The sequence below is a fragment of the Quercus suber genome, unplaced genomic scaffold, assembly GCF_002906115.3.
Source record: "Quercus suber isolate HL8 unplaced genomic scaffold, Cork oak 2.0 scaffold_1380, whole genome shotgun sequence".
In the NCBI taxonomy this organism is placed as follows: domain Eukaryota; kingdom Viridiplantae; phylum Streptophyta; class Magnoliopsida; order Fagales; family Fagaceae; genus Quercus; species Quercus suber.
In genome coordinates this window covers 1-13318 of record NW_027070760.1, presented here as the reverse complement: position 1 = coordinate 13318, position 13318 = coordinate 1, and the positions used below count along the sequence as shown (strand labels likewise).

Genomic DNA, 13318 nt, shown 5'->3' with positions numbered 1-13318 from the left:
GAGAGAGAGAGAGAGAGAGACCTCATGATAAGCTTCCAGTTTGTTCCTCAGAGTGTTATACTCTTGTTTCACAGTAGGAAGTGCAGTCCTAGCTCTGCTCATAGTTATTGATAAGTCATTAAATATGCTAAAAATGGTTTAACACTTGTACCAATGAATGTGGACTCCAAATTTAATGTGTTGATGAAATAACGACGTAAACTACTAACAATGGTAGTAGCATTCTCCCAATAATTTTCTATGAGATATTTCATATAATAGTCTAAGCTCATTTGTAAATTGTAAAACCTATCTCAATCCTACTATTGTTAATGGCATACGTGAAAGTGTTACTTCGATATCAAACTTCAACATAGTAGTGATTAACTACTAGCTTCTAGTCTGAAATCATAGATAATAACAAAATATTAACATATATAATTTTATATCTAATACTGCAATTTTATTATTACTTGAGGAAAAGGATTCAAGTAGGTATAAATGAACTTACCCTTCCATGTCAGCTCCCTTGCAACATTGCAGCATTTTCTCGACTTCATCAGCGACCTTTTGATCACCAATGCTGGAAATAATAACAAAATAGAGATCGCGTCCAATGCACAAAATCATATTAGTATAAAAAACAAAATGTCGTATCCAATGCATAAAGTTTCCATTAATTTTTTGTGGGGTCTGAGAAAGATTATAGTAAGCAGTCTTAATAATCCTAAAAAGAAGTGTTATTCTTACTTGAGGCAGTCGTCCTTCAACAGTTCAAGACATTTTTCCAGTTCAACGACATCAAGAGATTTAGCCTCACTATATAAACAAATATAGCTGAATATTATTTAATCTTAATGAATCCAATCACGGAGCGTAAGTTTAGAATTTTAAGGTGATACGTACTATTACTGTTCTCCTTGTTCTTATATTATTGTTTATTAAAATTTCACAAAATTTACTCAGAAAAGAAATTAACTAACGAATGTGGATTTAAACTAAATGGAAAAACATCACAAGAAATTTTATTTACTATGCCACTCACAGTGCTTGTTCTATGGCATTGAGATTTTTCAGTGAGTCACTGAGATATACACCTATATAGTCCTTAACAAAGTTTGGGTCGCCCCCATCCTCCAAATACTCCACTTGAATGAAGTGTTGACGATCTAGGATTCCCTGCAAAACATTAAGTTAGTAAAATATGTTATTTTCTGCATCAAATTTCAAGTTTCTTGTTGAAAGGTTTATGCAAAACATTGGGATTTTATTAGTTAGTACTATATGTTAATATCTGCACCAAATTTCAAGTTTCTTATTGAAAAGTTTATGAAAAACATTGGGATTTTTCCTTGGAACGATTTCACATTTCCACCATAAATTTTGTTGATAACTAGAATATTCAACATATAATATGTCTTAGATAAGATGTGAAGTGCATGATTAAGTTTTATTTTACTACTCATTTTTCTTTATTAATAAAAATATTCTCCCATAGAAATTTTAGCAGTGATCTTCTAGGGGAAAAGGAGGACTTGACATTCAAATAATTTTTATGCATGGTAATGGAATATTGAAAATGAAGTAAAAACTATTACAAATGTTTCTTCAATTAAGAACTAAAGAAGATAAAAACCTCATCAAACAAGGATTGCCTCATGGAGGCAATCTGTTGTTGCAAGGAACTGCTAGCCATTGTCCCAGAAAACAGTGAGATCAAAGCAACAATTAAACCTAGACCAAATTTTGAAGGCTTGAATGCCAAAGGGAAAGCCACTGGGAGAATATATAGGCAAAAACTAAATAAATTAGAGGAAAACACATGTTTAAATGTGCATTAATTGATTCTGAAAAGTAAAATTACAATAAAGAGGAAAATGACTTTTTATTTCGAAATTATACCACTTAATTAATAATATTAACTAAGAGGCAACTATCAGAGTACATGAGCACAAAAAATAAAAATAAAAATAATGAGTACAACATAACAAGTTTGTGATAAAAAGAAAAAATCATTTAGTTAGAAAATACGACACAATAATTATGTGATTATCAAGTCATCTAAATAATATGTGAAATGGTGAGAGTGATATATATAGTTTGCCATGTTCGCAAGAAAAATAATGGATTTATTATAGTTTTATGTTTATAGATGCTAATTTTCTTTTTCTTTTTATCCATTAGTGAAGTACCGAACGGTGGCTAATGAAAAAGATAATGGGATAATGCACTTTTACAAATTAGTTGGTACAGTTGTGCCGTTATATTCCAACCAATTGTAATAGAATTGGTTAAGTTACCCCTAATAGTTTGGGATGACGAAATTTGACACAACTTGTAAATACAACAAGAAGTTAGCAAGTTAGGGTTTAGACTCAATAGGTTCGTATTAGATTTAAGTCAACACAAATTGACTTGTTTAATAAATATGTCGATACGAATTTGACATGTGGAACCTGTTCGAACCAATTTAATCTATTTAACTAAATGTCAATTTTACCAATTTATCCAATTTATGATTATAATTATATTTTAATTATTGGTGATTATGTTTGGAATATATTTATGATGGCTTATAAATTGACCCCAGTTAATTAATCCAATTATCCAAGTTGATTAATTATTAATTACCCAAATTGATTAATTAGTCAATATTACATGCAAATCATATTAGGGCACAATCAAATCACTAAACCAAATTAAAGAGCAATGGAAGATAAGTTTAACATGATGATTTGATCACGATGGAGAAAAACCTCACATGCAAACCCCCCCCCCCTCCCATCGAGTGAATTTCAAGTCACTACTTCCAAAGAATCCACCAATCAAGACTCAAGCGGTTACAAGTAAAGGAATCTCACCCCAACCAAATTATCTCAAAGTACATACCTACAACAAAACCTACTAACCTATACCAATATCAGCATTAATACCCAATTGGACTTGTCCTTATAGAGACTTCTCCTTTGTACGAATCTCAATTCGTGACTAACGCCACAACAACTTGATTGTTGTAGCTTTGGCAAAGTTCTTCAATCCACGCTTGGAGATGTAGAAGCAGCTTGTTACAAAACATTAATGGGCTCAAAAAGTCATAGCAACTTCTATTAAGAGTGTATCTTTGTATATCTCTCTGTATGTATGATGACAACTGTAAAATATAGCTTTTATAGGCTTTGAAACCCTAGTACACAAAACCCTAGGAAAGCCTTGTCATCATGGGCCAAAAACAGATCTTGGATTTCAACTTTCCTGTGGCTTGATAGATCTAGAGGTATCAAGCTAGGCATCGAGGTTCATTAAATTTTAATAGATCAACAGGTATCGATCAGGTGTTGAGATCCATAGTTTTAACTTTTCTTGTACTGATTCTTGAGAATTCTTATGTCTTCAATAATACATCTTGTTGTGAACACTAAATGATCTTCATGAACATGTTAGAACCTAAGACTCAAATACAAGTGAAGTGCATTTTTTCTCGGGATATGCCAATTTGCAAATATAACCCTTACAATTTGTATACTTCTACATTCTATAAAATATGAGAATTGCTAACAAGTTATTCATGTTAGGTAAACTTTTCAACCTAACTAAATGACTTATTTATCAAATAGATCGTGTGAACCATAGCACAACTTGTTTATTAAACAAGTTGTGCAAGTTTTGTCATGTCAACCTATTTAATAAACAAATCATGTTAGGATAAAGGGATCTTACTAAGGTTAATACACATATCATATCTGTGTGATCAATCTATATGTTTGAATACTTACGAGTCGATACAATTCAAACACGCATGACTGCGAATTGCCAACCAAATCCCAAAATATGGGAATTAAGGCAACTCTATAAATACCTTGTGTATAAGCATTGAAAAGTGTATCATCTGAAAAATAAATAAGAAAAGCATTCAGAATTGTTCCAAAGATATATATTATCTTTCGGTCATTTGTGTTGTGTATGCACTTTCTTTTTCCTCGTTTTATTTCTTATTCAGTTTTCTGAAATATTTTAAGATGCTCTTTCATGAAATCAAAGTAAGCTGAAATTCTAGCCACGTCTTCCTCAACTTTCTCAATATCAACATGTTTCAATTCATCCACAGGTTTTTCACAATAAAATTTTATTAAACAAGTAGTTCAAATTTCAAAATAAAACCATATTAAAAATTAACTTAAAATATTCTTCCATAGATCCTATACTAATTACTAATAGTTTGATATTATCTTGGCAAAACTACACTATTAAACCCTCAAGTTTATCTTATGTACACAATTAGTCTCTCAAGTTTCAACTGAGCACAATTGGTCCTTCAAGTTTTCATAATAAGCAATATAAGTCTTTCTGTGGTTAATGGCTTACCCGTTTCAGATTGTGGACTTGGAGATTCAGATTTGATTTGGTTGATTCAGGTTACTTGTTTGATTTGTGAGGGTTCTTATGTGTAAATTCAATTTTGTAATTTTTTAACAAAAAGAAATGCCACATCATAAAATAAAATAAAAAGTCAAGTCATTATTCCATTAGTGGTGTTGCTAACATGGCTAACGGAATAATAACCTGACTTTTTTTTTTTTAATGATGTGGCATTTCTTTTTGTTAAAAAAATTACAAAATTGAATTTACACATAAGAACCCTCACGAATCAAACAAGTAACCAAATCAACCAAATCAAATCTGAATCTCCAAGTCCACAATCTCAAATGGGTAAGAGAGAGGGGGGAGAGAGTGATAGATTGAACCCTAGATCCATCGTCCTCCTCCACACAACACCACCTCCCTATGATGGCGACAGCATTATCCTCCATAAGCCACTTTGTTTCCTAGTCATACTTGCATAGCCACTACCCTCCACCTCCCTTCTCCTCTCCGGCCAACCCATCTCAAGTATTGCTATTTTCCTCTCTTTGTGGCTGTGCAACCCATTTTAGGGATTTTAAAAAGTAATCAAATAAAATCTGAGAGAGCAACATCGAGAGGAGAAGCTGGTCATCAACAACATCATCTTGGATGAGGCCATCAGTATTGGAGGTTTCTTTGATTTTCCTCTCCTCAACAAGTCTCTGGATTGCGATGTTAATGAGTTCTAGCTCCACCTTTTGATTTGACTCCCATCACCGATAACTGAGAGATGTAACTTTGATGAGAAGATAAACTAAAGACTGTGAGTGAGAGTTCAAGAACCAAGTCAAACCTTTGATTGTGTTCCATTGGTCTTGTGTCTGAATAATATATCAATATTTTATTTTGAATTATGCATGTGTCAGAATTAGTTAGGCAGCATACAAATATACAATCTAATCTTTTTCCTCATCATTCGGGTGATTTTGGATGGCCTTTGTTTATACTAACTATTGTAATTTTTTAAATAAAAAAATGTCACATCATTAAAAACAAAGCCAAGTCATTGTTCTGTTAGTTATGTAACACCATTAACGGCAATTAGTAAAATGACTAATACAACTCATTTTTTAAACTTGAGGAACCAATTGTACTCTCAAGATAAATTTGAAAGACCAACATTGTAGTTTCGCCTATTATCTTTTCTCACTTATTGACATCAATTGTACAATTAAAACCTAATTAAGAAAAAGTACTAACTCCATATTCCATTAGATGCAGTTTTCTGTTGAAAACTTATTTACTTTTTTTGCTCTTCTCATTTAAACTACTAAGTACACTCCATTATTATTGATAATGCTGTGGCAAGGCTTTGGGAAAACCAAAATAACGCGGCTCAAGGGTTAAGCCCTTGTTGCCTTGTCTGAGAAGGCCATTCAACTACTAAAAATGAATGCTTATTCAAACTTTAATAAGAGCACTTTATTTTACCAACGCCCTGAAAAGTGATCAATCTATTTCGTCCAAACTCCAAACTTTATCATCGATTTAGGTAGACATGGCAAAACGGTCGGGTCGGGTTCGGGTCGGGTCAATCGGGTTACGGGTCAAACGGGTCACTGGTCAAAAACGGGTCACTTTAAGCGGGTCAAAATCGGGTTCGGGTCAATCGGGTTGCGGGTCGGGTCGGGTTGGGTCGAGTTGACCCGTATTTTTCACATGAATTTTTTTTTTATTAATTTTTATATAGAAAACAACATGTATCTGTCATTTGAAAAGTTATGCAACAAATTAGTTAATGTAAAATGCATTATTTTGAATTCACCACTTATATCAAGAATGAACTCAATTAAACTTATTAATACTTATTCAACAATTTAAAATTATACAAATCCTAACATTACTATCTAAAACAAAATAACACAAAGATAAGTAAAACAAATACACAAGTTTTATTTCTACACAATATCAACATTCCAAATATAAAACAAAATTACAAATGACTTATTGGATAACTCATTTGATAAAGAATAAAAATATATAAGAAATTTACAATCTTAAAAATTAATTTTATAATCTATTATCAGTTGTGGTTGACACTCTATTTCAATTTGAGATATACTTTAAAATTTGATTGCTTACTTATTTATACATAGTCTCTTTTATGAATATCATATTATTGTTAAGCAACACACACTCTAAGATATATCATAATTTATTTTGAAAAGCCATTTATTTTGGACATAAATTATTAAAAAATAGGTCTAAGTATTCATAATTTATGCTAATTTGATACTTTAGCTTCACTATTTTCACACTTGTGAATATTTCTTACATGTCTACAATTTTAAATCTATGTTTTTAACTCTACTGTAACCAAATTATCTTGGCATGTACTTTGTTATTTGATATCTAAAAATATTCACTCATTACAGAATGTTCAATCATTAATCTTTCAATTAATTTGCATATAGTTATGTAAATGTATCAATTGTTTCCTTAAAGTTCACAATAAACAATTAAACCAATATTGTCTTAGTTTTACTATTTTTTTTACCCAAAAAAAAAGTTTTAAAAAAATGGTTCGGGTTCGGGTCGGGTCGCGGGTCGGGTTGACCCGCAAAAAACACGGGTCGGGTCACGGGTCAACCCGTTTTTGCTTCGGGTCAAAAAAATCGGGTTCGGGTCGGGTATTTTTCGGGTCGGGTCGGGTCAGAAAATTCTGACCCGTTTTGCCATGTCTAGATTTAGGCCTCCATTTACCAAGTCACAGTGGATGGTTCTATGCAGTTAAAGTGGATGGTTCTGTGCAGTTGAAGTGTGTTGTATGCAGTTGCAGGTTGGGTGGCATAAATAGAGAAACAAGATCTCTTGGTCCATATTAGACCTGCACCCAAATTCATACTTGCTCAAACTCTAGCTGCTTTAGTTGAAGCCACTGGTTGTCTACCAGTTCTCAAATGTACAAGTTACTGTTGTCTTCTGCTGTAGATGGAATATAATCAAAACAGCCAATAACAAAGCCGGAAAAGGCCACTTATACACGTGAAATATACAACTTGGTATTAGGCACAATAAGCCTACAGACACTCAAAGTCATAATATTTTTCCAAACTTGCGGAGATTTCTTATTAGATACAATAGGTCTTTAATAGGTCTAAAGACACAAACCTACTATTTTTCGATAATTACAATAAAGAATTTAAACCTAGTTCTTCTCATAAAAGAAAACTAACAATGTCATTGAGCTACAAAGGCTCTTGGCAAAGACGCAAACCTATTATTAACAACCAGTTAGGAAAATTTTCTGTAATTTCTTGCTTTACTATTGCTAAATCATAACAACCAGTTTGGCAAAGACCCAAAGTTTTACTGATCAGAAGATGCAAACATGTGGAGAATCTCTGTAACACCTACCTTTAACATTGCTAAATCATGCTACCAAAACTAAGAAGTAGTATCCGAACCCTTCTCTTTCATAATTTAGCCATACGTTAACTTGATGGGGCATGAATCCAAGAAAATATACATATTTCACCAGGCCAACCACAAATTTAAAAAAAGAAGGGGCAAAAAAACCTAAGCCTCTAAGTTGTCCACAGGAAAAGAGATTACAGAAATACAGATAGAAAAATATATAAGATTCAATATCTAATTGTACTAATCAGAAACATCATCCCCAAGAAAACCATTACCGTTATCCAGATCAGCCACAGATTTATTTTTAACTTTTGACAATCTACCAGAAGGCTTCAAGGGTTTCTTGACCTTCTCTGCCTGCAATTCCAAAATTTTCTCTGAAGGCTTCCGCTTCCTTTTCATGCGTGATCCTCCTGCATCATCTGCAATAGAATTATCTATAACAGCATGAGTCAGTGCCTCATTTGAAGGAATCTCACACAGAACATTGAGCTTAAGAAGAAATTCCATTCTATTTACAAGCATATGAGATTAAGTAAATTTTGGTTTTTCAAACCTTAACTTCAACCCCCCTCCCCCCCCCCCCCAAAAAAAACCCCCAACTTCTCCCAAAAAAGGTTATGTTTACAACTTTACATCTTGTACGATTAAAAAAAATCTAATTTTTTCGATTAGATTATTATGCCTTGATAGCATTCTGTAATTCCCCAGCAAAAAGTTCAATTATTGTCTTTAATGCTATAAAAACTAAATGTAAGAAGTTCCACTCTCTCAAATGTTTAGTAGCACTAGATTATGTAAAAGAAAAGTTCTAGCATAGGACATGAAAATCAATTGGGACTGCTGGTTTTGAGATTAAAAAAAAACACACACACACGCACATCAAGCATCACTTTCAGAACATTTACGACAATGCTTTCTCACCCAACAAATCTGATTCTCAACCATTTCAAGCACAAAAATCAATTGAATTTCATATGCAGCTCAATATTTAATGGCTGAACATAGTTCAAGTAACGCTTTAATTAGAACGATTTTTATCTTTACTTAATAGTTTTTCTTATAGGATCTAACCATTTTTTTTCTGTTTTTTTTTCCCCTTTTTGTAAAAAATATCACTAGAAGCAACAAAAACAAGGGGGTGAAACCCAAGTACACAAGGTCTACAGAAGGACACTGTTCAAAGGGAGAAAGGAAAGGGGTAACAGGTACTAATAAGGTCCTAACAATTTTTCACATAATACTTTTCCTGTTATTTAGGGATGGGGTGGGACTAAAGAAACTTGTTTCATATAAACAAATTTAAGAACTTATGTTCTGTACTAGGTTTTTGCTTAGGCAGTGACAAGGTAAGGCAGGTTATAGAGGTGTTTAATATATATTTCATGAGGTTAAAAAGCTAAAAATGGAACTATTACTGTCAGAGCCACCCATTTTTCCTTTGTAATGTATTACTATGGCTACAATTTTTAGGTGCAAGACAAAGGTAGATGCGAAATTGAGGTTTTCAAACTCAATGTGGGAGTTTTTGAACCCAGACTTTGGATATGAGATATGAAGCAAAAACACATCCAAACTTCACTTCTAAAGCTTGCTGGAATACTTGTTCAGTTGTTCCTAGTAAAGGTCAACTCAAGGTATGTTATGACTTGGAAAAATATATAAACAAGACATAATTTTACCTTCAAGAGGGCTAGATGCATGGTTTGTTGCACGTCCATTTGGTCCAGCCTCTTCTGAAAGAGGGGATCCAGAATGATTACTGTCCACCAACTTTGACGAGCTTTCTACGCCCTTGTCTTGCTGCTCAGGAACATCAGGAGAAGGAATGGCCGGCAAGAAGCACAATTCGTCTTGGGACATATCTGAATCACTGAAAGCCGAATCCTTCTCCAATGTCACTATATCAACTTCATCATCTTCATTAACATCTGAGTCTTTTACCTGCAAGCACACATATATTTTAGAGATAAAGAAATGAACAAATAATCTGCTTATCAGGTTAAATGCCTCTCACCTTTTCAGTTTCAGGCACCAGATCAAATTCATCTTCACGTTCTACATACTCCTCATTTTCCTCTAGCTCTTTGAAATCAGGAGCAAATGCACTCCAGTTCTCGGTATAATCTTTAGCCCAAATATAAACCAAGCCAGTCAGGGAAACAGAGACAACAATGGGGTGAACAGGATGCCATGCTAAGTCAATCAAGGCTTCCTTTGGACCTTCAAGGATTTTCACAAGATGCCCAGCCCTATCCCATATATAAATCTTGTGCTCTCCTTTGCTTGCACAACCACCAACTACCCACTCACCATCACCACTAAAGCAAGGTGCTTTCCAGTGCACCTTTGTGACAGAATCTTGAAAGTCCCGGAAAAGTGTTAAGCACTTTGATCCAACCGCCTTCAACTTCTCAACACCATTTAGCTCTTTATGGGTCTCCTCTAAGTCATCAAGAGCTCTACGCCCATCTTTCAAGGGCATTGCTCTTTAATTTGGTTTAGTGATTTGATTGTGCCCTAATATGATTTGCATGTAATATTGACTAATTAATCAATTTGGGTAATTAATAATTAATCAACTTGGATAATTGGATTAATTAACTGGGGTCAATTTATAAGCCATCATAAATATATTCCAAACATAATCACCAATAATTAAAATATAATTATAATCATAAATTGGATAAATTGGTAAAATTGACATTTAGTTAAATAGATTAAATTGGTTCGAACAGGTTCCACATGTCAAATTCGTATCGACATATTTATTAAACAAGTCAATTTGTGTTGACTTAAATCTAATACGAACCTATTGAGTCTAAACCCTAACTTGCTAACTTCTTGTTGTATTTACAAGTTGTGTCAAATTTCGTCATCCCAAACTATTAGGGGTAACTTAACCAATTCTATTACAATTGGTTGGAATATAACGGCACAACTGTACCAACTAATTTGTAAAAGTGCATTATCCCATTATCTTTTTCATTAGCCACCGTTCGGTACTTCACTAATGGATAAAAAGAAAAAGAAAATTAGCATCTATAAACATAAAACTATAATAAATCCATTATTTTTCTTGCGAACATGGCAAACTATCACTCTCACCATTTCACATATTATTTAGATGACTTGATAATCACATAATTATTGTGTCGTATTTTCTAACTAAATGATTTTTTCTTTTTATCACAAACTTGTTATGTTGTACTCATTATTTTTATTTTTATTTTTTGTGCTCATGTACTCTGATAGTTGCCTCTTAGTTAATATTATTAATTAAGTGGTATAATTTCGAAATAAAAAGTCATTTTCCTCTTTATTGTAATTTTACTTTTCAGAATCAATTAATGCACATTTAAACATGTGTTTTCCTCTAATTTATTTAGTTTTTGCCTATATATTCTCCCAGTGGCTTTCCCTTTGGCATTCAAGCCTTCAAAATTTGGTCTAGGTTTAATTGTTGCTTTGATCTCACTGTTTTCTGGGACAATGGCTAGCAGTTCCTTGCAACAACAGATTGCCTCCATGAGGCAATCCTTGTTTGATGAGGTTTTTATCTTCTTTAGTTCTTAATTGAAGAAACATTTGTAATAGTTTTTACTTCATTTTCAATATTCCATTACCATGCATAAAAATTATTTGAATGTCAAGTCCTCCTTTTCCCCTAGAAGATCACTGCTAAAATTTCTATGGGAGAATATTTTTATTAATAAAGAAAAATGAGTAGTAAAATAAAACTTAATCATGCACTTCACATCTTATCTAAGACATATTATATGTTGAATATTCTAGTTATCAACAAAATTTATGGTGGAAATGTGAAATCGTTCCAAGGAAAAATCCCAATGTTTTTCATAAACTTTTCAATAAGAAACTTGAAATTTGGTGCAGATATTAACATATAGTACTAACTAATAAAATCCCAATGTTTTGCATAAACCTTTCAACAAGAAACTTGAAATTTGATGCAGAAAATAACATATTTTACTAACTTAATGTTTTGCAGGGAATCCTAGATCGTCAACACTTCATTCAAGTGGAGTATTTGGAGGATGGGGGCGACCCAAACTTTGTTAAGGACTATATAGGTGTATATCTCAGTGACTCACTGAAAAATCTCAATGCCATAGAACAAGCACTGTGAGTGGCATAGTAAATAAAATTTCTTGTGATGTTTTTCCATTTAGTTTAAATCCACATTCGTTAGTTAATTTCTTTTCTGAGTAAATTTTGTGAAATTTTAATAAACAATAATATAAGAACAAGGAGAACAGTAATAGTACGTATCACCTTAAAATTCTAAACTTACGCTCCGTGATTGGATTCATTAAGATTAAATAATATTCAGCTATATTTGTTTATATAGTGAGGCTAAATCTCTTGATGTCGTTGAACTGGAAAAATGTCTTGAACTGTTGAAGGACGACTGCCTCAAGTAAGAATAACACTTCTTTTTAGGATTATTAAGACTGCTTACTATAATCTTTCTCAGACCCCACAAAAAATTAATGGAAACTTTATGCATTGGATACGACATTTTGTTTTTTATACTAATATGATTTTGTGCATTGGACGCGATCTCTATTTTGTTATTATTTCCAGCATTGGTGATCAAAAGGTCGCTGATGAAGTCGAGAAAATGCTGCAATGTTGCAAGGGAGCTGACATGGAAGGGTAAGTTCATTTATACCTACTTGAATCCTTTTCCTCAAGTAATAATAAAATTGCAGTATTAGATATAAAATTATATATGTTAATATTTTGTTATTATCTATGATTTCAGACTAGAAGCTAGTAGTTAATCACTACTATGTTGAAGTTTGATATCGAAGTAACACTTTCACGTATGCCATTAACAATAGTAGGATTGAGATAGGTTTTACAATTTACAAATGAGCTTAGACTATTATATGAAATATCTCATAGAAAATTATTGGGAGAATGCTACTACCATTGTTAGTAGTTTACGTCGTTATTTCATCAACACATTAAATTTGGAGTCCACATTCATTGGTACAAGTGTTAAACCATTTTTAGCATATTTAATGACTTATCAATAACTATGAGCAGAGCTAGGACTGCACTTCCTACTGTGAAACAAGAGTATAACACTCTGAGGAACAAACTGGAAGCTTATCATGAGGTCTCTCTCTCTCTCTCTCTCACAATTAATTCTCTTGCTTGTGGTCAGGATAAATGAGTGACATGTGGATTTGATTTCCATCCATTCTACAGCTACTTGAACAAAGGGCTGCAATGGCACCTAAAGCTCCAAGCAAACGGAAACTACATAGCCTAAGTGGGAATAAATGGTACGTGGTGGATTAGCAGATCATTCACCATTTCAATAATGCTAGTACTTGATTAATAATAACAAATATATTGCAGGCATTTTGCCTTCATTACTCAAATATATAGTAGTGAATAAAATATAGGTGTTTTACCTATGTGCATGAGTTTGTTGCCTCTACGTTTCTTGTTTGTCTAGAACTAGTTTGTTCTTGGTGTACCATGGATGGATACCAGTTCCTTCGTCAAGTTTGTTTGTAATAAAGGTTACCTATTTCAGGAAACC

At 32.9% G+C, this 13318-nt stretch overlaps 2 protein-coding genes across 2 annotated transcripts; one reads left to right on the top strand and one right to left on the bottom strand.

The window, feature by feature from the left end:
• Window positions 1-7775: 7775 nt before the first annotated feature.
• Window positions 7776-10225, bottom strand: LOC112010347 (protein RBL). Its single transcript, XM_065769788.1, has 3 exons — window positions 9758-10225; window positions 9423-9684; window positions 7776-8162 (listed from the first exon to the last, which is right to left on the bottom strand). The coding sequence occupies exons 1-3, from the start codon at window positions 10223-10225 to the stop codon at window positions 7981-7983; spliced, it is 912 nt and encodes a 303-aa protein (XP_065625860.1). The 3' UTR covers window positions 7776-7980.
• A 1007-nt stretch (window positions 10226-11232) lies between these two features.
• Window positions 11233-13055, top strand: LOC112010326 (histidine-containing phosphotransfer protein 4-like; the record flags this gene model as incomplete). The annotated part of the gene is made up of 6 exons (XM_024042668.2): window positions 11233-11292; window positions 11750-11883; window positions 12110-12178; window positions 12346-12417; window positions 12814-12886; window positions 12979-13055. Coding segments are annotated over exons 1-6 (485 nt in total), but the record flags the coding sequence as incomplete, so codon positions are not given.
• Window positions 13056-13318: the final 263 nt, after the last annotated feature.